At 36.2% G+C, this 26,664-nt stretch overlaps 1 protein-coding gene across 3 annotated transcripts in view; it reads left to right on the top strand.

The window, feature by feature from the left end:
- Nucleotides 1–26,664, top strand: part of LOC118848873 (U2 snRNP associated SURP domain containing) — a 77,285-nt gene that overhangs the window by 14,712 nt on the left and 35,909 nt on the right. Inside the window, exons 2-13 of one of the 3 annotated variants that reach the window (XM_036757911.1) lie at nucleotides 9,948–9,995; nucleotides 11,843–11,974; nucleotides 15,309–15,407; nucleotides 15,767–15,881; nucleotides 18,117–18,250; nucleotides 19,389–19,456; nucleotides 20,115–20,209; nucleotides 20,299–20,334; nucleotides 20,425–20,507; nucleotides 22,323–22,488; nucleotides 22,651–22,862; nucleotides 23,834–23,877. In XM_036757911.1, coding sequence (XP_036613806.1) covers nucleotides 9,948–9,995; nucleotides 11,843–11,974; nucleotides 15,309–15,407; nucleotides 15,767–15,881; nucleotides 18,117–18,250; nucleotides 19,389–19,456; nucleotides 20,115–20,209; nucleotides 20,299–20,334; nucleotides 20,425–20,507; nucleotides 22,323–22,488; nucleotides 22,651–22,862; nucleotides 23,834–23,877 — 1,232 coding nt within the window. The remainder of the gene's footprint in view (nucleotides 1–9,947; nucleotides 9,996–11,842; nucleotides 11,975–15,308; nucleotides 15,408–15,766; nucleotides 15,882–18,116; nucleotides 18,251–19,388; nucleotides 19,457–20,114; nucleotides 20,210–20,298; nucleotides 20,335–20,424; nucleotides 20,508–22,322; nucleotides 22,489–22,650; nucleotides 22,863–23,833; nucleotides 23,878–26,664) is intronic. The other 2 variants (XM_036757912.1, XM_036757913.1) reach the window with 2 other exon arrangements.

Here is a 26,664-nt window from a genome sequence, read left to right as displayed (position 1 = left end):
ACATACATGCAAACATGTGCATGCACATGTCCGTGTCTGTGGCCTTCTCTAATGCAGGGTGAGAGGGAGGTAGTTTGGAACTTACAATGTAACAAAAATTTTTTTTTAAAAAGAGAATCATAAGCTGCATTGTCTTTTTCAAACCATGATCATCATTTATTATGGTCTCAACCACCCTGAGTAGGGGTTATGGTCCCTCTCTGTGATTTTTTTCCCCAGTGTTGATGAAAAACACCTTCCAAATCCTTTTGGTGCGTTACTCAGAAGTCTCCCAGCTACTAGAATAGGAATACTTGCTTTGAAATAAAGAATTGATAGGCAGCTTTCCTTCTTGAATCATGTTCTCTCATAATTTTTTTCCCCTATCCTCACCTTTTCCTACCTTGGCATTGAGGTCACCAAGTATCACTCTGTATGTTGATTTGATTCGGAAAGTTTTATTTTGTAGAATTTCTCTACTTTGTTCACAGTAATGTCTATAAACTGAAATTATTTTTATGCTGGGATTTTTACAAATGCTTATTAATAACATAATGATCCTATGGAACAATGCTTTTTGCTGCCTCTGAGTGTACTTTCAAACCTTCTGACAATTTTTTTTTTCCATCTTCAAGGCTTACATCCTCCTGTTTAGCTACAGCTTCCTTCTTTCTTCTGGTTATGTTTATGGCAAGAATGTCAAGATTGCTATGATCCAGTTCCTCTAGAAGTATGTGTGCTCATTGGATAAGGAGCTCATGTTCAGAGTCCCCGTAATCAGAGTTTATTGGTAGTCTAAAAAACCCTGTGATTCCAAGCATCCTCTGCCCGCTCTTCTGCCATGGCCATTATCATCAGCATATTGGGTGGTGATCCCCTGGTGAATTTAGGAGAGATTGTGGACTAAAGTCCCACAGGATAGACAGGACTAAAGTCCTGCAGTTTGTAATCTGCATCATTGCAGAAACCTGCATTAACGAGATGACATATTATTTGAATATGGGAGAAGCTTTTCTTAGCAGCCAACCTGAGCTCCTTCAAGCTTCAATACTCTTCGTACTTCTTAGAAGATTGTACCATGGTTTTTTATTCATTCTCGCACGCAGATGCGTTGAAGTACTGATGAGAAATCAGGCATATGATGCATAGTTGCTGACATTGTCCTTTTTTTTGGTTAATGATACTTTGTAACTTTTTCCGCCTCATTATATTTGGTTTCTGGTCCCTTGAGATCTTAGGAATTGATCCTTCACTGTGTTCATAGTTATGTTGCCAACTGCAAAATTTTCTTCTGTTCACTTGTTCTGGTCCAGTGCTCTCCCCAAATTCATCCCAAGTAATATTTCCATGTATCAGCCTAATATATTAGTGACTGAAGTGTCAGATTCAAATGTGATAGTTACTGTTGCTGATGAAGATTGATGAAGAGTAGTTAGCTATAGAAACTTAGAGAAATATGGTCCATTTTGCATCACTTTTTTTTGTCCTCAATTTTATTTGTAAATACTTTTTACTTCTGGTTTATTTGTTCTTATGACAAGCTTTTTTTTTTTTCTTTTGTGGCCCATTTTCTTCTTCGTTACTTTTTGTTTAGAGAGGCACAAACTAATCTTCCAGCAGTATTCTTCATATTTGTATGTACTCTAAACCAATTTTGTCTTGGCTATGTGTTGGTAAGCAAAATGGCCTTTGTTTTCTTTGAGTAATCCTTAGGAGGTGCTAAGCCTCAGGCCCAAACCCCTATTAGGTGTGGAACCTGTGTGGGTGTGGATTGGTGACTGGGGTGGGGCCCAAGGTGGGGCTGGCTAAGGGGAGGTGCTAACTCCAGAGCCATACCTTACTAAGTGCTAAGCCCCAGGCGCTAACCCCCATTAGGTGTCAACCTAATCTATGTGGATGTGAACCTCCTAGGGTCCTAAGGGGAGGGGCCAACTCAAGAACCAATCACCAGAGCCTAAGCTCTGGTCATTCAGACAATGCTTGATGACGTCAAAAACTATAAGAGGAGAGAAGACAGCTTGAAGATTGATTTTTGTTGGAGCCAGAGACAGCTACAGCCGAAGCACGTTAGCAGAGCCGACTGTGTGGACTGAGGAGTGCTGAGCAAGGGCCTGAGGCCAGTGGGTAATCTTCTTACCAGAGAGGGGAAGCATGAATATGATTTGGTTTAATGCCATCATGTTTTTCTGTGGCCTGGTTACTCTTGTGAGATGGACTTACTGGGCCTGGAAGTTCAAAATATCAAAATGGGGACGCTGGTTCGTGGGTCTGTTACTTTGGAGCTTGAATAAATGCTTTAATTCTTCTGCCTTCTACTTAGAGAATTCCTTATATCCTGTGGTTCTGAACCGTTCAGACATATACATGATTCTCTTTGAAATCATAAATTCTGCCTTCATAATACAGGCTACTATATTGCCTCCCCATTTGCTGGCTGAGGTGATTTTTGAATTTTCTTGCCCTCATTTTGGTGACTTGTTTTTGTTAGTCATTTTGTTAAACTCCTAAGAGATGATAAGTCAATATTACCTTTTTTCCCAATTTTTCAGAATCCACAGTTTGTTAAATAGATTAGGCTAGAGCTTTTTTTAAAAAAAAATAATCTTTTTTATTATAATCTGGGATTGATTTTGACTGGTGGGACTTCATCGATAGCTCTAATTTTCTGTGAACTTTCTTTGGTATTTGCTATGTCTAGTACCTTCCAACTCTAAGAATGTCTTCATTGGAAATAGTGAATACTACTCAATTGCAATGACATGTTAATACAAAGAAATGTTATTGGGCCATAAGAAATGACAAAAGGGACAGGTTCAGAGAAACCCGAAAAGAATTGTATGAATTGATGCAGAGAAAAGTAAGCAGAACTAAGAAAACAACTGATGAAATTACTTCAAAATTGTTTGAAAGACAATATACTTCTAACCTCTTGGCAGAAGGGTGATGGATCAGAAGTGCAGAATGGGAAGCTCATTTTCAGACATTGTCACTGTGAATCTGTTATAAGAGAGGACTTTCAGTTTTTGGCTGGGGTTAGAGTTATAGTTGTTGGTTGTTGTCCTTCGTTCTCAGAGAGGACCAAAATGACATCAGTATGCTAGAGTTAAGTTTCAGTTTGTCTAACTGTGTCTGATCAGACCAATACTAGCTCACCAATGTGAACTCAGAATGCTTTATCACAGGTTGGGTACAAATAGTCCATGTGAACATTTGGAGTGGATATTCTAAATTTGCACGTGCTGCATTTCCTTTTAGTTGTTTCAGTTCTGCTTTGCTCTTAGAGCAAACCCTATACGCTGTGGCACCTTCTCTGATGTGGGAATGCCATGGTGAGCTGTCCTGTGCTGGTGTCTTCTGTGTCACACAATCCGTTCCAAAGTTTTTGAGAGTGTTTTTGTATTGTTTCTGCTGACCACTATGTGAACGATTGCCCTCTGCTGTGAGTTCTCCATAAAATAGTCTTTTGGGCAGGGGTACATTTTGCATTCGAACAATGTGGCCAGCCCATCAGAGTTGTACTCTTTGAGGCAGAGTTTGAGTACTTGGCAGTTTAGCTTGAGTAAGGGCCCCAGTGTCTGGTACCTTGCCCTGCCAGGTGATCTTCAGAATCTTCCTAAGACAGTTTAAATGGAAGCAATTCAATTTCCTGGCATGGCACTGGTAGACTGTCCAGGTTTCACAAGCATAAAACAATGAGGTCAGCACCATGGCTCTGTAGACCTTCTGTTTGACACTGAACTAGCTCTGGCAATGTGTGCATCAACCTCATTTATCAATGTGTACTTCCCTGGAAAGTACACTACCAAGGCAAGTGAACTTAGCCACAGCATTTGAAACTTCTCCATTTGTTGTAATTGATGGTTCCACATATGGATGGTGTGGTGCTAGCTGATGGAGCACCTGTGTTTTCTTGATGTTAGGCCAAAATTAGCACAAGCAGCAGAGAAGCGATCCATACTTTGTTGCATCTCAGCTTCAGAGGTTGCATCGAGTGCACATTGGGAATAAGCCAGTCAATATTATTGACTGACTGAGCACGGTTAGCAAATGATAAGCATTTGTTAATAGTAGTAATGGTGTTAGCCTAGAGCAGGGGTGGGGAACGTGTGGCTTTGAGGCCACATGTGGCCCACTAGGTCTTTAAGTGCAGCCCTTTGACTGAATCCAAACCTCACAAAGGATTTGTTCTGTAAAACTTGGACTCAGTCCAAAGGCCACATGTTCCCCACCACTGGCCTAGAACTACTAAATGAAAAATTATTTTCCAGACCCTACCAATGTAAAGATTTATTTTTGCATGAGGATATTTATTTGTTACAAGAGAGGACTTTAATTTTTTTGGCTAGTAATAGTGAAAGGAGCATCAGTGAAACTTTTGGTGACTACATAAAGATTGAGGAGGAGAGAGGGTTGGGAACATGAACAAGTAGAGTGAGTTGTATTATAACTTCTATATTGGATTTGAGCTATACTTAGAAGTAAATTGTACATAATCAAGATTCATCGTTTCATCTATAAAACTTTTCCTCTGCTTTGTGAATGGAAATGTTGATGTTTGTCAGGTTCATAGTTTAAAAAAAAATTTCTTTAAAGGAAAATTAAGCTGGCTACCTCCTGGCTAAGAGCCTGAGTGATTAGCAGGGCCTATGTGGGAACTAATTTGACTAGTACAAGGCAGCCCTTGGGGAGGAAGTGCTAGGTGAACTTAGAGTTTGAAACCCTGGTTTTCCAGTCTCTACCTGTAGGAGTTCAGGTAATTTTCTTTGTGGTGAGTGAAGAAACCTTCATTTTTAGTGCTGTCTTCATTAAGCTTCATCTCTGAAGTTTCACTCACTCAATAAAGAATCAGGAAGACCTAGTTTCCAGTCTCAACCCAAATGTTTCTAGTTGCATGATTCTGTACAAGTCATTTATCAGTGACTCATCTGTAATAGCAATTACCTCACTTTTAAAAGGATCAGGTAGAATAGTATGTGCTTTTATAAGCAAAAAGCATAAAGCTTTTATATATTTTGTTTAGTTTTCTGTGTATTTGTCATGTTCCTCTCCTTACAATTTAAGTTCATTGGCAGACTGTTTCCTTTTGGTCTTTGTATCAATAGTAACTGGCTCAGTACCTGACTTATAGAAGATCTTTAGTAAATGCTTTTTTATTTTACCTTTTTTTTTTTTTAAAGAAGAAAGTATTAATGATGAACAGTGTGAGGCCTCGTTTACAGTCTTTAAGCTGCCTTCTCATTTCTTAATCCTGAGATATATTTTCCAAACATAACTTTGCACCATTCTCCTCTGTGCTTTTGCATTGAAATAACTAAGTATTGATTTGGTTTGGAAGATCTTAGCAATATTTTCCCAGAATTTCTGTATTTCTTGATATTCTGAAAAGATGTTAGTAAACATGATGAAATTCTCTTGATGGTGGTCTTTTTTTTTTATGTTAATCATAAACACAGACTTCAATATGAAATGACCAGGTGTTTTGTAGAATATTTCTTGTTGCTTTTAGCGAACAGGAAAATCATCCTTATTTGCTTCTCCAAGTAGGAATGGCTGTACACTATATTTTGTTAGCTCCAGCTCTTAATTTTATTGTATAGTTTGTTTGTATTAGCATTACAATTTCAAGGTCTGTCTTTTCAGTCATTTTCTCACTTTTGTTATTAATCTAAACTTACCAGAACGATTCTAACCAAGTTCTTCTGTTGGTTACTTGCATTTCCTCTTGACCAAAAATTAAATTCTTGCTTTGGCTCTTTCTTTCTCTCTTTGGGATTTTAAAATTTCTTTTATTTTCCCCTGCCTTTTCTCTGAAACACCCTTTTGAAACCTTTACTGACTTAGCTAATAAGTGAAGATTCTTACGTTTTCTTAGTGTAAACTAAGCATCAGAGGCTCACAAGTGGTTGATCTAGAATTGAGAAGTAAAAAATGGTTTAAGTATTACCGAACGAAAGAGTGAAAACAACCCAGAAACAACCTCAACTCTTGTTCTTTTCTTAAGGTGGTTACATTAATTTTTTGGTGACATTTAGTACTTGATGCATCCAGCAACTTTGGACTCTTTGTATACATTATTCATGCTACACAGGTAGGAGGCTTTTGATCTCTTTCATATCTTGATCCCGAACAGTCTTTTCCAAAGTATTTTTTCCTCCTCTGCACTAAAGTCAGTATGTTGGCCTGGTTTGGAGGAGCCTATCAGATTCTTTATAAATTTTCTATACTACTGCATCCTCTGCCACAAAAGGAAGAACACACATGCTCCAGTGTAGTCAGTTCCTTGTATTTGTCCTGAGTAGAAGGTAAGCTCTCAATTGCCAAAGTGGATGGGCTTTTCTCATGCGTCATCTTTTCTACAGAAAGTAGAACTTGACCCTGTTGGATCACACTTTCCTCTGAAATATTTTCTTGGGTTTTTGTGAGGCTGTTGTCTCCTAGTTATCCTTCGGTGTATCTGGTCCCTCCTCGGTCTTAGTCTCCTTTGCTGCGTCATCATCCATATCATACTCCGTTAATGCCATTCCATAGGTTTAATTAGCATTTTTAAACAGGTGATTTCCAGATTGCTATATCTAGCTCCATCTCAGATTCAGATTCAACACTTCCAAATGGAACACGTATTTTCTCACCATACCCAATCCTCTTCCCAGCTTAGCTATTTCTGTTGATGGCAGCACCATCCTTCTAGTCACCTAGGTTTACTCCCATTACCTTTGACTCCCATTATCTCCCTCACCCATGTATCTACTCAGTTCCCAAATATTGTCTGGTTGTTTTTTTTTTTAATTCTATAGCATTTCTTATATCTGACCCCTTCTTTCAACTTACATAACCACCACCTTAATTCAAGTCCTTATCTTCTCTGAGCTGGACAAATTTTTTTTTTGGAGGGGGGAAGGCAAAGTGATTAGGGTTAAGTGACTTGCCCAAGGTCATACAGCTAGTAAGTGTCAAGTGTCTAAGGCCAGATTTGAACTCAGGTCCTCCTGACTCCAGAGCTGGTGCTCAAGATCTGGACAATTTTAATAGTCACTTGATTAGTCTCCCTGCCTTAAGTCTCTCTTCTTTAGTCTATCCTACACACAGCTTCCAGAGGATTTTTCTTAAGCTCAAGTCTGGCCATGTCATTTCCTTACTCAATAAACTCCCTGTTACCCTCTAGGATAAAATATAAAGTTCTTTGTTTGGCTTTTAAAGCCTTTAACAGCTTAGCTCCAGCCTGCCCTTTCCAGATTCTGAGTCAATGCCAATTTTTGAATGAACTAGTCTTGGTGATGGGATGATGTACCTATTTCTCAGGTTAACTAGTGAATGTCTCCTGAGGAAAACAGCTGGAAATTGCAGTGTGGGGATAGAAAAAACTTACTCTTTTTTTTAAATTTTGGAGGTTCATAGTTATATCTTATCATTTGTACTCTCGCCCCCTGTGGTCCCTCTTTATCATAATTTTTGTTTCAGAGTTGTTTCGAGAATTATCAGAAAAAGTACTAGTCAAGTAAAAATCAGTAAATACTTGTCAAATGCCTACTATGTGCTAGGCACTGTACTAAAGCACTGGGGATACAAAAAGAGGCAAAAATAGGCCTTGCCCTTAAGGAGCTTACAATCTTATGGGGGAGATAACATGCAAACATATATAAGAAGCAAGCTATATACAGGATAAATAAGGAACAATTAGCAAAGGGAAGGCACTAGAATTAAGAGGAGCTGGAGAAGCCTTTCTGTTGAAGGTGTGATTTTTAGTTGGGACCCAATGGAAGACAAGGAGGTAATTGGAGTGGAGGAGTGTTACCGGAATGGGGGACAGCCAGAGAAAATACTTGAGAGTCATGTTCATGAACAGCCAATATCACTGAATGGAAGGCTATATATTAGGGACTAAGGTATAAGAAGACAGGAGAGGCAGGAGAGGGTTGTTATGAAGGATTTTGAATGCCAAATAGAACACTTTGTATTTGATCTTGGGAGGGAATAGGAAGCCACTAGAGTTTATTGTATTAGCAGGGTGATGAGGGCATATACTCAAGTGGTGGCATTGTCAGAAAAGAGAAAGGGGTGTATTCAAGTTCTGTTGTAAAGGTAAAATCCAACAGGCTTTGGCAACAGTTTGGATATAGGGGGTGGGAGACAAGGGATAGTTCTTAACCTGTACTAGAGAAAAATGCCTTTTCTTCTAGGTTATTAACTGAAAATTCTTACACATTTCCCTTTATTGGTATTTTATTCTAGGCTATAGTTAGTACGGTCAGTGACATCTGAGAATATGTTTTAGTGCTTGATTTTTTAAGGTGACAGTTCATAGACTAATTTTAGCTACAAATTTTCTTACTGTATGCCAACTTTCCTTTTCAGTTTGGTTGTTAAGCAGAGAAGGAAGTTGTAGAAAATACCAGGGACAGATATACATTTAGGAAGAACAAAGTTGATTGAAGGTAAACTATGAAAAAGAAGTGAACCCTTCAACATTCTTTTTGGTGTTTTTGGTGAACATTCTTAGTTACTTTCCTCAAGCATTTATTAAATGCCAAGAAGGAAAGGAGAAAGGAAGGAGGGAGGGATTGAGGGAAAGAAGGAAAGGAAGGAAGCAAATGTTACACCTGTTGATCCTCACAAGAATCCTGGGAGGTGGGTGCCGTTATTATCTCCATTTTACAGTTGAAGAAACTGAGGCAAACAGGACTTAAATGACTTACCCAGGTTTACACAGCTAGCAAGTGCTTGAGGTTGAATTTTAATTTAGATCTTCCTGACTCCAGGCCCAATGCTGTATCCCCCATACCACATAGCTCTAAAGTAATTAAGGACCAGCCTAGCTAAGTGTGGTGAGTCTCATCACCAGGTTGGCTGCATAGAATTGAATTTTTTTGGGTCTAGCAATTCTGATTGTCTGTCCTGGTCAAAGGAATACCCATGTGGGGGGCAAGGAAGGATCCGTTCTCTGAATGCTCACAGTCTTGAGTTTTCTATGCTGAGGTCGCCTCAGTGATCCGCAAAAACAAAAAAAAAAGGTTAGATTTGCAAAGTCTAATACCTGCATAAAAATCGAATCCTGATCATACTGCTAGTTCAGTACTCTTTAGTTTTTACTCTTACGGATATTGGAGATTCTGTACTAAGATTTTTTTTCTTTCTGTGTCTAGTGATTTGCTTTCTGGTTTTGTTTTTGTTGTAGCAGTTTAGCACTGATAAGATTGTAATTAAAAAATAAGCCTTTCTTTCTCCAGTCTATTCACACGCTGATGCCATGGTAATATTAATGCTCACGTTATATACCTTTACAACCTTCAGTGGCTCTGTACTAGCTGGAATAAAATACAAGTGCTTGAGTCTAGCCTTCAGGGTCCTCCATGGTCTGATGCCATGCTAACTTTTCCAAGCCTTGTTTTATACTGCTTCCCTTATCTAAACTCTTCCTCCCGATCATCAAACCTTTTAAAATTTAGTACATTTGTTCAGTTCATCCCTCATCACTTTTGAAATGCTATTCTTCCTTCAAAGCACAACTCGGGTACAGCTTCCTTGTTCTACCCAGGTAAAGGAGATTCCCCCCTCTAATCTCATGTCTGTTTTTCCTTTCATATACTTTGCTCATTCTAATGGCATATTATGTATGTATATTATTTGCATGCATATATCAGCTAGATGCTAAATTGTCAGGAACTTAAGTTTCCTTTTTGGTATCCTTGGTGTCTAGCATATTATCCTGTACATATTTAGAATATAATCCATGTTTGAATTTTTAGATTACTGAGCAGGTAGAGGTTTTAACCTTCCTACAAGTGACTTGTTTGAAATGCAGCTTATTTGTATATTGGAGATTCTGCCTATATTCACTTCTGCTCGTTGAGAAGACATGCCAGCAAAGTTGGAAGGGTAAATTCTACCAAGAGAAATGGCATGTTTTAAACTTTAGAGTACAAACAATTTTTTCCGTTTTTGAATTGGCATTGTTTTTCTTATGTTCACAGGCCAGATCATCAGACACAGTGCACTCATCTGGCTCTTCAGATGCACATGTAAGTATAAAAGATGAGAATGGAGGAACTGGGAAAGAATGTTCTTTCCTCACTGTTACAACCTTTGTGGATGTTACGATAAAATTTTGATTGTGTTGCTGTTGTTTTTGTAATTCTGTTTCATATAATTTTTGTAATTTTAGTAACCTTATTTTTTTATTCTAGTCTTATTTAGGAAAAAGTATTTTTTTTAAAAAACTTAAAATTGTAAATGGTGATTCCACTATTAAATGCTGTAACTCTGCAGGAATTTTTAACCTTTTTTTGTGTCATGGACCCTTTTGGCAGATTGGAAGAGCTAAATGACCATTTTTCAGAATAATATTTTTTTTCTCTCATTTTATTTCTCAATTACATGTAAAAATTTTTTTTAAACATTTTTTTTTAAATCTTTGAGTTCCAAATTCTGTTTCCCTCCCTCATCCTTGAGAAGACAAGCAATTTAACGTAAATTATACATATGCAGTTGTGCAAAATGTATTTCCATAGTAGCCATGTTGCAAAAAGAAAACACAGACCCAAAAACCCTTCCAAAAATAAAGTAAAAACCAGATGCTTCTGTCTGCAGTTAGACTCCCATCAGTTTTTTCTCCGGGCTGGAATATCATGTTTCATCATATTTTATTGTTGTTGTTCAGTTGTTTCAGTAATATCCAATTCTTTGTGTCCCCATTTGGGATGGTTTCCAGACCCCTACATGCCACAGGTGACAGTGGAATACTACTGAAAGAAATAGATTGCCATTAATTTGACACTTAAGGATATCAGGTGGAGTTAGGTTCATAAGTTGGGAGTTTGTTGATTCCTGTTGATGTATTCCTCAATGCTTGATAATTCTAAAAAGTTTTTAATGAATGTAAATGAATCAAGTATCACCTTAAATTGTCACCTGGAAAAATTTGTAGCTTGTGTGGTTCATAGATTTAGAGTTATAAGGTACCTTAGAGATCATCATAATACAAGCCCCTTGTTTTACATATGGGGAAGCTGAGACCCAGAGAGTAACTTAGGTCACACAGGTAATAAGTGACAAAGCCAAAATTTGAACTGAAGTCTTCCAAATCCAGTGTGATTTCCACTACACTATTCTTTGCTATATAGCTTCTAAGAATAGTTTTGAATGTTGTGGCTATATTGATTTTCATAATTTAGTGTTAAGGCAAGGAAATAAATGCTTAGTTTATATGGATTCACGAAGCTAAAAGTCATTGGAAGTAACCATTTCAAAATTCACAGAAGGACAGGCAGTGTGTTGTAGTGGAGAAAGACCTAATTCAGAGTCAGAAAGACCAGAGGCAAAAAGCCTAGCTCTCTCCTGATGCCCACTGGCTGCATGACCTGTGCAAGTCGCTTAAACTCTCAGTCCTCCATGAATCTCCCTAAGGGTATAAGTCCCAGAGCAGATGTTGATCTGCATCGGTAGAGACAGTTGACTCACAGGTCTAATCTACAAAATTCATAGACATTAAGTGAAAACAAGGAAGTGTCATGAAATAAATATTAAATAATGACAATTTTGGGAAACTAATTCTAGCCCACAAAATATTATTTTTAAATTTTGAGCATATGACCTCTTTTTTGCATAGAAAGGTTTCTTCTTTTGTATATAGGTTGTAAAACCTGTATTATCATATCAAATCTTAGGATTTATGTAAAGTGAATCATAAGGAGGAAGGGACAAACAGAAGGGACTGTCTGCTCTTTCTCAAATGAGCAACTTTTAATCTGCTAATAGGACCTACTGATTTATACTTTTTCATGTATATAGTTTTTAATGAAAAATATCTTCAAGGGACTAGGACTATAATCTTCAGATATGATTTCTTTTGCTTTTTTTTTTCCTGAAGATGGATGCAGCTGGACCCTCAGATACAGATATGCCAAGTCGGACACGACCCAAGAGCCCGAGGAAGCACAATTATAGGACAGAAAGTACCCGTGAGAACCTTTGTGATTCTCCCCATCAAAATCTGTCAAGGGTTAGTTGGAAAAAAATAACTTGAGTGTAACATTTGCTCTGTGTTTTAGAATTGGTTCTCACTTTAAATTCTTTGTGCTATTCAACTATTAAATTTCAAACTTGTATCTCAGTCTTGTTTCATTTAAAAATGTGTGGTTCTAGCTTTTATTAATGTATCCTGTGGTGAAAAGAATAATCTTTTGCTTACCTTAACTTGTTGCTGGAGCTTTTCAATTTTAATTTCTGGTGAAATGTTAAGGATAAAATTTTGAGTTATTTGAAACATAAATATTAATAAACTTTTACCTATACAGATAGTTTGGGGACCATTCCTTACCCTTAACGAAAACAAACAAGAACTCTTGCCTCCTTTTCTTCCTGATCTAATTAGCTTGCAGAACATGTGTCCAAAAACCAACTTTATTTATGGTTGGTCTCTCCAACTGCTATGTCAGTATGCTTTCAAGGCTCTTTAAAAATAATTTTGAAGTCACTTTTGATTAGGTGTAAATTATCACCTTGTATGTAGCTCTATATCAAAAAGTTTCATGCAAAAATCAAAACAAACCCTTCCCCCCCAACTACCTAGATCTCTTTCCTTCTTTAGAAGTTACAGTCTAAGATAGGAAGGTATAACTACAATAAAAGACAAGTCCAATATAGATAGCATACTAGTTATTCAAGGGTAAGTGCAATTTGTGGAGAAGAGGCAAATCTATATTTGGAGTAGAGATCAAGGAGTTTCTTCTCTGTGCCTATTTAGATCAAGTAACAGGAAAGTAATAAATTCTCTTGTGATTAATCTGGGAAGACTTCAGAATGATATTTTAAAAAATATATAAATCGAAGGCATAACAGCCTGTGGAATATGTCCCAGAGGTGGTCTGAAAAATGATTTTGAGTATCTTGGCTGGGCCTACCTCTCTTTTGATGCCTCTTGATGATAGATTCCAGGTTCTCAGGGACTGTCAGCAAAGGGTAAACATGTTTTCCTAAGCTGAAAAAGCATTCAGTGAGGGTCCTTTATTGGACTACATATGTCAGTGTATCACAACAAAAGTACTGTCCCTATTTTACAAATGAGAAGATGGGGGCTTGGAGTGGTTATTTGATTGCTCTATAATCATGCCATTGATGAATGATAGGGCTTTGATTCAATCTCGGGTTAAAGAATTTCAAGTCCTGGACTTTCTCCACAAAATTTATCTTTACTCCAATTTGACTTTCTCTGTCATTCCTTTCACCCACCTCTTTCACCTCATCTTGTCTTTAATTTTGCTTTCTCCTGAAGGTCATGTAGTACTTAGAAGGGTAAACTAATCTTTAGGATGACCACAGTGTCAGTGTTCATCCTTTTCGTTTGGTTACTTACATTTTAAAATAGAAAGACCTTCAAGATCCAGAGGAATAAACCTCTCCCGTGTAGAATGACAGACAATTGCCTGAATGGCCTTTCCCATCTCTGCTCTTTATTTGTTCTCTTGCTCAGGTTTGGCCTCTGAGTTGCCCTACACTGGGCCTTTGCTGATAGGTTCATCCAGGGAGGCCTTCTAGATGGGAGGTGTTCAGGGAGAGATGGCTTGTGAGCTGGTCCCTTCCAATCTTCCTGCCCTTGACTTAAGAAGGAATGATTCAATCAAGACTTGGCAAGTGGTACAATGGAAAGTTGGAGGTCTTGGTTCTTAGATGCAGCCTCGAACGCTTATGACTTGCGTGACCTTGAGTAAGTCACTGAATCTCCTAGGGCCTTAGTTTCTCAGTTGTAAATTGACTGGTGAGGTCCCTTTCATGCTGTGACCTGAAGGTCCACTTCTGGTGAGAGAATTAGGAAAAGACTAAGGAAGCATGATTTTGAAAAGGCTAAAAGTCAAGAACAGAATGAATATACAAATGAGCCAGAGAGACAAGTGGAACAAAATGGATTTTAAGAGAAAATAAAGTGAGGTGGCATCTAGTTGATTATTTGTGATGCCGAATTTTACCAGTGGTGGTAAAGATACACTTGATGCATGCAATCTTGAGAAGTTCTAGTTAACTTTTAAGTTTCATTTTTGTGGCATTGGAGTATATATCAACAAAAGGATTATCAGCAAAAGGATGTTTTTGTCTTTTCAAGAAATGAAAAAATTTGATAACCTAAATTTAAATTAAAAAACAATTTTGAGCCAGGAATAGCAACTGTTTGCAGAGTATCTTGTTCTTTTACTAGGATTAATCTTTTATGAACGACATCATTCAGATAGTTTTGGATGTTTTTGAATATACAGATTATACTACTGATTTAAGTATTTCCAAGATGGTTTATGATGTTAGGTACTCATATATCAACAGAATTAATTGGTTAACTTTTTTTACTGATAAGAAAGTGATTGCAAATATAGCCTACTATATAACTGGATGGTTAAGTAAAGAACAGTGTTTGGTAAACAAATTTGTAGTACTTGATAAGTATTTTGATTCCCTGTAACTGGAACATTTCATCCAGATATGAAAATGATAGGACTTTAAATAGTTCTGGCTTTAAAAAGCTGTGTGGTTAGTTTAGTCACTTTATGATATGCAGTTTTTTAAATGGAAAGTTTATCTTAAGTAGTTATGAAGAAGATTTCACAGTTTTCAAATTGTACTTTTAAAAAAATTTTAAATAAGTTTTTATTGATAGATTTTTTTTCCACATTATCCTCTCAGCCATCCTACAGAGCAAATGCTGTTTTTTTAAAAGGCAGCAAAAAGAAGAGGAAAAAAATCAGCATAACTGAGCAATACATTGAAAAATGTACTGAATACATGTTTAGTGTACGACACTTATAGATCTCTCATTTCTGCTAAGGGATTGCTTGCGCGCACGCTCTCATATTTCTTTTTCACCATATCATAAAATTTCATTATAGTGTTTTTTTTAGATCTGTGAATATAGGAGGTGGGAGTGCTGCTTACTGTTCACTCCCCCTCTAGAATTTCAAATTGTTGATTTAAAATGAAGAACGTATTTTGTGATATTTGAAGCATTGACATAGGAAAGGTTTTAAAGTTGAAATTTTGTTTTCATTCCCTCCTGTTTATAAGTTCACCATTCCTCCTTGTCCTTCACCTGTCGCTCCTGTTGCATCTTGCTGAGTGTCCTCTTCCTTCCCACTGGCTTTCAGCAAGTAGAGGGAAAGACCACAGGGAAGCACTTGCATGTTGGGTCTGTCTCTTGGTGCTCTTCGAAGCACAGAGGACCTTGTCCCCTGGCGTGGGGCAGGGAGGCCTCACTTGCTTGGCGCCTTCTTTGGAACATAGACATCAGTTCTGAAAAGAGGTATTTCAAGAATTGTTTACAGAAACATTTAAGCTTGTTTTTCTTTGCATAGCCACTCCTGGAAAACAAGCTCAAAGCTTTTAGCATTGGGAAGATGAGTGCAGCTAAAAGGACTTTGAGCAAGAAAGAGCAAGAAGAACTGAAGAAGAAGGTAATTTGTCCTCCTTTCTCTTTTGCCTGATATCTCTCCTGTGACTGTGATACTTCTAAGGGTGGTAAGTTCAAGCTCTGCAGTTGGGCATGCCTAAAAATAGTTTTTATTCAGTATAGAAAAGAGTCTACATTGGTAATTGAAAGCATGCTTTTATTCCCAAGGATGAGGTTTGCCTAGTTAATAACTTCTGTAAGTGACTGCACAGTTGTTGATAGGTCGAAATCGTTATTTTGCCTGCTTAGGGATGGAAGATTTCAGTTGCTAGTATATACCTGGATGACTGACTGGGATTTACAGTAGAAAGCCACGCACTAAACTGTTAGCCATGCGCTAAATTGTTAAATTTCCTTATTTAGGAGGATGAGAAGGCAGCTGCTGAGATTTATGAAGAGTTCCTTGCTGCTTTTGAAGGCAGTGATGGTAATAAAGTGAAAACATTTGTGAGAGGTGGTGTGGTTAATGCTGCTAAAGGTAAGCTTGCGTATGGTAACTGAATATAGTCATTTAGCAGTCATAGTAGATTTTGATTAAGTAGCTCAGAATCAAAGTGTGTGAAAGCTTTTTCAACACTTGTTTTTCAACTTAAAGTTTTTATGAGTTGTCCAGGGGCATTGAGAAGGATATATGTTTTATCATAAGTATGTGCCCAGGGTGAAACTTGAGCCTAAGCCTTCATGACTCCAAGTCCAGCTTTTTAGCCACATTGCCTTTTTTTTTTTTTTACATTGCCTTTTTCTTAAAAAAAAAGTTCAGTATTATTATATATTGGCTTTGTATTAAATCCCAGAGTTCTCTGTTTAACACAGATAATTTTTCTGAGAGTTAAAAGCAGAATGATCTTGGAAACATCTAAAGGAAGGGACAACAATTTATTTGCTTCAGTCCTCAATAAGTGGGTTTTCTCTGGTGATTTCCAGAGCACAATCCCTCTATCCCTTAATAAATAGTCTTAATAAGCTGAGGTGGCTGAAAAAAATTCACTCATTGCTTATGGACCTCCTCCGACTTCTCTGGGCTGGTCCTTTGATGAAAAACACAATCCAGCCTTGACTGTCTTTACATAAGGCCTTTTTTAAGTTTGAGGCGACTTAGCAAAGCTTGTGTTTATAGCCTTCAAGGACCCAGGGTCGTGTAAATGCCATGAAAAGAGATCAGAGGCACACTTTAGTGAAAGTACATGCACAGTTTACAAAATGCTGCTCCTCACAACTAGTATAATCCTCATTTTAGATATGGAAAAAACAACTTAGGCTCAGTGAGATCAGGTGACTTGCTCGAGGCCACATCCTCACTGGTTAGTGGCAGAGTTTGGCTAGAACCATGGCAAGTGAAATGCAGTCATAGCATAACTTTTGTTTTAGCTTTCCCACGTGTGTTGTTTCAAATTGACAGATCAGCAGTAATTTCAGATTTATCTCAAAGTATGAAATTGAAAGGAACACATGGCATGATCCTGCTAACTTTACATTATTCTTTGCAGATGTGAGAAGGGGTCATTGAAATCCACAAATAATTGCCAGGCTTCACTCATACATGAATTTCAGTTTTTCCCTTCTATATTTTCTGGGAGAGATAACAAATGGAGAAAATTTCTAATTAGAATTTCCTTCCACCCTTTAGTACCCTCTAGTAGATTTGCCAGTAATACAAAGGAAATGGGAGAAGTACAGACAGTACGAAAAGTAAACAGCCTCATGATCTACTCATTATTTTAGTACCTTTTGGTTTGAACATTTCAAAAGTTCTCTGTAAGTATTTAATAGAGAGATCTGGTGGTTAAACTGGCAAAGTTTGGCCTTTTTAAGGTTAGTATTCAAGACCAAACACAATCTAATTTCTACTTTTTAATTCTTACCTCGCAATATTTCCCTTGAGGAGCTCGGTGCTCTAGCCATGCTGGTTTATTTGCTATTCCCCAAACATGGTCAATGCTTTACTGCTCTTGTCCATCAGCTTACAAAGCTCTGCAAATTGAAATTCTTTTTTTTAACTGAACTCAAATAACACTTCCCTCCTGTGCTTTCTTTGTTTTACTTCCCCTACTACATTAGTCAGCCGTGATCTTTTCTTTTTTGGGGGGGAGAATAGTATTTCTTGTTCACTTTCATATTTATCTTTGTGTTATAGTTAATGTTTATATCTCTTATTCTTCTTACTAGATTGCAAATTCTTTGAAGTCAAGGACTGTTTTACTTGACTTTCTATCACCTCCTCCATCCCCATCTCTCCCCCCTGCCCCTCCAAACCCCCAGCCACCTAGCACTGAACGTTGGTCGTTGTATATGCCAATGAGTGTTAATGGAGTTGGAATTTATGCTGCAGTCAGTATAGGTGGAGAGCCAATGCTTATTAAAATTAAGTAATTTTACTCTTGCAGCATCAGTAGAGTGGTTATGAGGAAGCAACATATATAAGATATATATATATATATATATATATATATATATATATATATATATATATATATATATATATATGCATATGTATGCATGTGTGTCCATCTATCTATATCTGTATCTCTGGAATCATTTAACCAATTTTGTTTGCTTTTGGTAGGTGTACCTAACATCCTTTTTTGTCCTCTCAGCCATATCTACCACCTGGCACAATGCTTGGCACATAGTTGGTACTTAACAAATATGACTGAAAAACAGTTTTGAAACTTACTATATGTAGTAAGCATTATCCCAATTTCTTAAATTATAGAAGAACATGAAACAGATGAAAAACGAGGCAAAATCTACAAGCCATCCTCACGATTTGCAGATCAAAAGAATGCACCAAATCAGTCCTCCAATGAAAGGCCACCATCCCTTCTTGTGATAGAAACCAAAAAACCTGTAAGTCATACTCAGAAATCATTGACCTTTCATGTCTATATGGATGACCTTGCCGAGGCTACTTTCTGTACTTCCACTGTAAGCAGGACTTTGGTATTTTTTCTTTGGAGGTGGTGAGTTTTGGCGTTTTCTAACCCAATAGCATTCACATTCAGAAGATTATATTATATTAGCACGTGGCACATGACCACTGACAGGCTTTAAGCAGTATACAGTTTCTTCTTTTGCTTCCTTAGGTATACTGTTATGGCACAAGAATTTGCATTTTTCTTAACGTTCATACATTTGATACTAACCCAGTAGTTGGCGCTTCAGTTAGTGTATGTGAAGAATGCTTGGTTGCAGCTTAAGATGTACCTGCAAATTAACATACCAGATGTTTTACATATAAATGAGCATTGTGCCCTTTAAAGTCAAGTTAGGGGAAATAATATACTTATTCTAATAGCTCCCATTATTCATAATGTTTTTGGGAGTCCTCATATGGGATATTCCTCAGAATCTGTACACATTCTTTTGAAAAATGTATCAGTAGCATATCTTTATCCTTTTTGAGGATGGATCGAGTTTTGGAAACAGCCAAAAGTCACCTGGAGCCAAGTCCAGTGAGTAGATGGAGCGATCAAGTATAGGGTACAAGTATATTCTTTTTGGTCAAAAAGAAGATACCAGGATAGAAGAATGAGATTGATTTTTGTTCTTAATTTTGATGCCCTTTCTTACGTTCTAAACTGGCTTCGAAGGCAAGTTTAGGAGACAATGCAAAAATATATTAAGCAGTATCTTTTGGATAAGTGTATAATCTTCCAAAATGACTGCTCTGGATCACAATACTTATTTAGATGTACGAGTTTTGGTGTGTTTCTTAAAAATAGCAAAATACTTCAGGTGTATTGGGCTAAAATTTTTCTTTTACCTCATTATTTTAAGAATAGTGCCAAATTGGTTTTTTTTTAAGATACAAAATATTTGACAGTATGATAAGCTTTATTTTTAACAGCATCATCTTATTAGTGAGTGACATTAAAGAAATCAGTGGCCAAGAGGTAAATATGGTTTAGAAATGGCGTGATTATTGAACCATTCGTTTTGTTAAACCTTCCATTTTCTGAATCATAACCTGTCATATCCTTCATAGCCACTGAAGAAAGGGGAGAAAGAAAAGAAAAAGAGCAATTTGGAACTCTTCAAAGAAGAACTAAAACAGTAAGTTTTACAGCGTGGAGAATAACTGTCATGAGGTGTATCGAATAGATGCCTGGGAAAGCAAGAAAGACCCACACAGTATACCTAGTAGTTACTATCAATTATTCCATCATTAGGATTTCTTCTCTTAAGATTTTATGATTGTGTTTTGTGGGGCAGGGTTTGAAAATGAACTTATAATAAAATTCACAGTCATGCCTCTTGGTAATTTCCCATATGTGGGTTGAATTAAAATGCTTTATCTAATGGCCGGAGTCCTGTTTGCAGTGGAAAAATGTATTCCTCTTGAGGAAAAAAATAGGCGAGGACCCAATAAATTCTCAGTAGTTGTAACTTTTAATTTCCTCCCCATTAAATATAATAATTTAAAATAAATAAAAATAATTCTTCTGTTTCAGGCTTGATATTAGTAGTATAATGGCCATAAGTTGCCTTTGTACATAACTGAAGGACCCAGTTATCTGGGCTGTCTTGTATGGCAGCTGTAGTTTGTAATTAAGTTCTGACCTTTGTTCCTAAAAGTAATAAATATGACTGCCACATGAAAGTAATAAAAATCACCTTATTTGAATATAGTGGATGCATAATTTTTTTTACTCATAGTAACTAGGATTGTATTTTTTAACTCATTGCTGGTGACTTAAAATATTTTCAACAGAATTCAAGAAGAGCGTGATGAAAGACATAAAACAAAAGGCAGGCTAAGTCGTTTTGAACCCCCTCAGTCAGATTCAGATGGCCAGCGTCGTTCTAGTAAGTAAAATTTATTTTAATAAGCATCTTTGATAAGATAATAATATAATTTAAAGGTAAGGATGTCTTATTTTGTTTATTTTTTTTAGTGGACGCGCCTTCCCGAAGAAATAGATCATCTGGTGGTAATATAGTTTCTTGCTCTTTAACATGGTACAAATTCTGAACAGTGTTTTTATTCTGAGGGTTACAATCCTTTTTCTTTTTTGTTCTAGTCCTTGATGACTATGCGCCTGGCTCGCATGATGTGGGGGATCCAAGTACTACAAATTTATACCTTGGAAACATTAACCCACAGGTAATAATACAGATCTAAATGGAATATTACGGCATATTTCTTTTTGGAAGAAAACAATCTAAAAAAGTAGATTGGTAACCTTTAAGGCAATTAACTTCCATACTGTGGAGTATCATTGAACTATGTGTTTAAAAAATTTATAATTGTGAGATGACCCTGTATATCGCCAAAGTGATACCCACAGCAGCAGCTATGAATATGCTGGCATATTCCCAGGTTTGAATCACAAAATAGAGGAAACCCTCTTCCTCAAAGATGAAACCAAGACATTTGTTCCAACATCAGAAAGCCAAATCCATCGTAGTAATAAAGAAGTCTATGCACATTACCAGTGCAGGGGGCACCGCCTCCCCATAAACAAACTCCCGTAAGCAAAATCACTCCCTGTCTCACTCATGCTAGCTGCTCTCTACGCCCTCTCTCCCAGCTCCAACTCATACTGTTACTTCCTGCTCTATCCGTTTAGCAAGTTCCTCCCACCCTGGGCTCCATGTGACCTAGGCTCATGTAACTCAGGCTTCCATGTGACTAGCTCAAAGCAGGTCACATAGGCCTGTTAATAGATGGGAAAGACCTTCCTATTCCCATTAACATAACACCCTGTAAAAGCTCATAAAGCCCGTCAGATAGTGAGACAAGTCAGTTCTTAATATGAGCATAGTGATATCATTGGTCCTCTTCGAAAAGGAAGGACAAGCAGCAACAGCTTTTCTAATAGATTTTCATTGATATTTGTTTGAAGAACTTTATTTTGATTCTATTATTAAAGAGAAAAAGTATTTTGCAAGTCATTGCCTATGACCTCTAGTAATAGTAATTTATTCTTTGAGTCTCAAGGACTAATCCACTGCAGCATGTTTTCTGCTCTCTATGTAACTTTCTATAACAAACACTATAGGAAGATCTTGCGTCTTGTCTGTAACACTTAATTGAATGGATATCAGTAAATAATTTCATTGCAAATTCCAAGAGTGCCCATATTCATTTATTTTATTAAATATTGCTCTATTAAGCTGACCATTAATTTGGAATTGGAAATACTTGCAGGTATATTGTATATCTTAAGATTACTTCACAATGATATCATAACATTATGACTGAACTCCACTGTGACCAAACTTGTTAGCATATTATTTGGCTGATTGCCTGTTATGTCTTGTCCAACTAGCTCTGTCATATGACTGACCCTTACTTTTGAGTTTTAGAGAAGGAATAAAGGATATTTTGTACATTTTGCCACTTATAGTATGCTTGTCACTTTGCTTTCCTCTGTTTGTTGATGTCTATGTTTTAGAGTGTTAATTTATGAAAGGAAAAAAAAATAGGTTTTTCTGAGGTTCCCTTTCTAAGTATCCTTCTGTTCTCCTTCCTACCTTAAACAGCCTAAATAGCCCTACCATAAAAATACAGCTTTAATTCCTAAGGCATCCACTACAATAAAATAATTTCCTCCTCCAGAAGTTTGAAAGAAGGAAAGTGGGAAGGGATGAAGAAATAAATAAACATGAGTAAAAAGTAGTTTGCTCTGAGGTTTCTTTCTTTCTTTTATTGTGTAAATGCTGTTGACTTTTTTCCCCACTAAGTCTTAGCTGCACTGTGCGATAGCTCTATATTGTGATCTTACAGATTGAGAATGTCATTTTTTATAGTTCACAATGAAATTCCTTCATAATGAAATTGTTTCAGTGCCCCTTGAAGGTTCATTGTAATAGAATTTGACCCATTTGAAGTAAATTACAAATTCTATATTAAAAATTCGTAAGTATGAATTAATGAGTTTTTATTTGAGTAAAAATGTGTACTCATATTTTTTAGATGAATGAAGAAATGTTATGCCAAGAATTTGGGAGGTTTGGACCATTAGCCAGTGTCAAAATTATGTGGCCAAGAACAGATGAGGAAAGAGCAAGAGAAAGAAATTGTGGTTTTGTGGCCTTTATGAATAGGAGAGATGCTGAGAGAGCTTTGAAAAACCTAAATGGTAAGCAGCACTGATCTGTCCAGAAGCCTTAGCACCTTTTCACTGTTTGAAATGTAGTTTTGAAATTTAAAAATAAACTTAAAAAAATCCAAATGCAATTTAAAATATTTGGTTTTGTTTATAAGCCAAATATTTAGTGAAGTAACTCTTTCTTTATTGTAGGAAAGATGATCATGTCCTTTGAAATGAAGCTAGGGTGGGGCAAAGCTGTACCTATTCCACCACATCCAATATACATTCCACCTTCTATGATGGAACACACTCTTCCTCCCCCACCATCCGGCCTGCCTTTCAATGCTCAGCCTAGAGAGAGGTTAAAGAACCCCAATGCTCCAATGTTACCTCCACCTAAAAGCAAGGAGGATTTTGAGAAGGTAATTTTAAAAATGTACATAGGGCCGCATCTAATTTGTAAATACTAAATCTTATGGTAGTTTTTCTTTTCTACAATTTTATAGAATTGTGTGTGCTTATCTGTTTGGTAACCCTTAAAGATACATATAGTTTGTTCCCTGCCTTAGCCCATGAAACCCCAGTATTGAAATGAGGCCTCAGGAATATCAGGCCATATTTTTGTTACTGTCACTCCTTTAAATCTAGTTATGCTTCTCCAATTTTCAGTTATTTTTTTCTCCCTCTTTATTCCCTGTTGTTTCAGGTTTATTATTTAGGTGCTAGTTTTGCAGTATTTAAATTTATTTTGTTTTAAGAAACTTCTGCTTTGTAATCGGTTGGCTTAGTTTTCAATTAGAATGACCTCCTAAATAGTTGATTTGTTTAGATGGCAACTAGCTGACGTAATATTTAAGGACCAACTAGGTTTCAGAATATTTTTAGGGTATTTGTGGTTTGTTAAAGCAACTAACTGTAGTAAAAACATACTAAAGGGTGAGTATTCTTTACTTTTTTATAAACATAAAACCAACTTAATTTACAGTTATAAGAATTTGTTGGTTCTTTAATGAATTACACTTAAAATGACAGGGCTGGTTTTAAAGGCTTGGGAACAAAGTAGTAAACTTGTACAGTCCAAGGCAAACAGTTAATGATTTCACAAATTAAAATCCTTATCTTAGACTTCTCAGTGTAGTACTGATTCCGGGCATTGATGTGCATTCTGGCAGGAATGTTCTGATTCTTGGCATTTAGTGAACATTCATGGTTCACTGAACACATCCATTTGCATATATGTAATTGCTTAGTGTATAACTTCACAGCAGTGATTGCCTGCAAAACTTATGATTAGATGTGTAGTATTTTCAATGCATATGTATATTTTTGCTTGTTACTTGTTAACAATACTCACATATTCTATGTTTATTATCTGATGTGACTTCATATACAGACTCTGTCGCAAGCCATAGTCAAAGTGGTTATCCCAACAGAAAGGTACATGTTTTTCTTTATTATTACTGATCTAAATATAGAAAATATCCCCTTCTGAATTAAAAAAATGGTGTTGAGGAAAAGGTAATGGCTTGACTGAGCAATGGTTCCTTCCTCTTACTTATGGGGGGAATTGGAAATTTTACTAATTCATAATTTATACTTTGCAATTTTATGTCACTCCTTCCTTTTTAGAATAAGATATAGAATTATAGTTTTTGTAGAATAGGATGTGGTTATTTTCATTTGAAAATGATGGTCAAATGGTATGAAGACTAAATCTTTAATGAGCTTTTTGCATACTGTGGGTGCTTTAGATTGCGTTATGTTTCTACCTCATGTGCTGTAACTTTCTGTAATTCTCTGAATTATATGCATTTAATGTTCAATCTTGGTTGAGAAGAGCTTGGTAGAGTTATAGATTTATTTTGTAGATCTTTAAATGATTTTTTAAACTCATATTCTTGAACAATACACAGGGGAAGCAATTCTTCACTGTGGAGATAGTTGGGTTTCTTTGTTTTTCTTTTTTTCCCCCCTTTTCTCTTTATAAAGATAGTGTTTAAAAGCAGAGGTGTTTCTCTAGGCATGCTCTTGCTCAGTCAAGCTAAGCCTTTTCCCAAACACAGGAACACAACACTGGTTGGATAATAAATGAACACAAAAGAATACCAAATTCTCTTTGACATTGGCCTTGGTGAGCAACACCAGCTGAACTGTCTGCGGCAGCGGGGGACCAGGAAAACATCATGGGATGGATTGGGAAAGTATACAGTTTTTGACCAGACATTGGTACGATCGACTCCAATAAATGTGGTTTTATTATAACTGAGAGACATTTTTATTTTTTTGTTGCCCAGAGTAAGATAATTGACATTTTTAAATAATGCACTTTAAAAAACTATCATCTTTTTGTACTACACTGTTTTCATTCTATTGTAAAACAGTCCCTTTTTAAAAAAATAATAAGAGCAACAGTTTTTTAAAAAACACAACTTTTAGGGCAAGGAGTTTGAGTAAAATTGTCTTAATAAGCGCAAATTTAGGCTAGTGCCAGAAGGAGCTAATTGTCAGATTAAGGATGTTTTTTTAAAAAGTCATATTACTTAAATTATTAAATTATTGAAATTACTTAAATTTTTGATCATGAATGTTGAGATATTTATCAAAGTTGTAAGCCTATTTCAAACTAGTTTTTCATGTTATTTAGCATTCAAAGAGAGAGGTCTTTTTGCTTTTTGCAGCATTTCAAAAAGCTTATGGAGAGGAATATCTTTGTGTATGGCTTAGTTTATTTCTTTTAAAAAGATCTAATTGGTTGAGTGTAGTTTTGGTGAAAAAGTCTCAAGACTCACTTTTAGTATAAACCCCTAGTTTAAAGTTAATAAGCCAGTTTCCACTTAGGATACTGGGTTTGCCAGTGTTTATCTTAATTTTTTTTTAAATTTAATCTACATTAGTTTTCTGGATGTGTAGACCATATTTGAGCATTTGATGATGGGAATCACATTTCCCATATCTTTAAGAAGGCTGACACTAGCAGGACCTTAGAAACTGAATTATAGTTTCATTATCATTTCCCTCTACTACCCCTGCCCAAAAGAATACCAGAACCTATATGAATATGGAGAATATTCTCAGTACTTGAACTTAGAACTACATGTTCTTGCAGGATTCTTTTCTTGTAAAGAAGTAAATACTTATGTGCAGAAAAATAACTTCTAGGCAAGGTCATCCACCTAAGGGATGCTTTGGGTCACTTGTTTTAATTGTGAAAGCTAAAACATTGTAGTAGCAGTTAAATGTCTAGATAGTCAACACTTTACCTAGTTTTAAATCTTTTATAGATTAGAAATTTTTTCCTTTTAGTCTTAAATTAATTTTTTTCACTTTTGTAGATATTTTAGTGTCCAGTTTAAGTAGGTTTGTTTGAGAAATGTGAGAAATTAAGCAATAAAATTTTATCTCTTGGTGATTAATTATGTACTCTGAAGCAGGGTAATGACATAATGCCATATAAATTGATAATTTTCTAAAATAACCATACATTTAAAAATATATGTCGTAGCAGATATGAGAACACATTTTTCTGGCAGTGCTAATAGGGTAAATAAATTATGTCTGTGCATTTTACCAAGAGCCAATATCCTTTTGCTTTTCCCAATTAGTATTTGTTAATGCTTTGGCCAGGAGACAGCCAAGTTCATTTTACCTAACTTTACATTACTTTTAAAAAATCTCCAGATGTAAATTGAGATATATCTGACAATCATAGCACCCATTGTCAGATTTCTTAAGAAATAAAATTGTTTTTCAAATTTGGCTAACAGACTTAGAGGCAAAGGGACTGCTGTAATACTTTGAAATTTAGCCCAGATAATGCCCCATTAAAGTTATGTAACCTGGGAAAAGCTCCTTATATTTTTCTCCTTTTGGCAGTATTTTGACTAGAGTGGGGAATAACTTTCATTTAAGACTTTATTACCCATAAACTATTTTGAAGCTGGAAGCCTCTAATCTACAATTTGGAGAATTTTTCATTTATTTCACAAATGTATGTTATTTGTATTGTTGACCAAAGGGATGTTGCCTCTTTAAGGGTCAGATTCAATAAAAATTCCATCTGGTTTGTATGAACCAGAAAAGTATATATGCCCAGTTCTACAATGGTCTATAGAGCCCATAAATGTGTATTTTTTTAAAAAAAAAATTTCTGTAGCATGGAAATTAGATGGACTTCTTATTAAATCTGGCCATATGCATATTTACCTGGTAGTTTTCAATTTTTAG

This window comes from Trichosurus vulpecula, chromosome 4 (genome assembly GCF_011100635.1).
Source record: "Trichosurus vulpecula isolate mTriVul1 chromosome 4, mTriVul1.pri, whole genome shotgun sequence".
In the NCBI taxonomy this organism is placed as follows: domain Eukaryota; kingdom Metazoa; phylum Chordata; class Mammalia; order Diprotodontia; family Phalangeridae; genus Trichosurus; species Trichosurus vulpecula.
The sequence above is the reverse complement of the archived record's forward strand: the minus strand, read 5'-3'. Positions and strand labels throughout refer to the sequence as shown.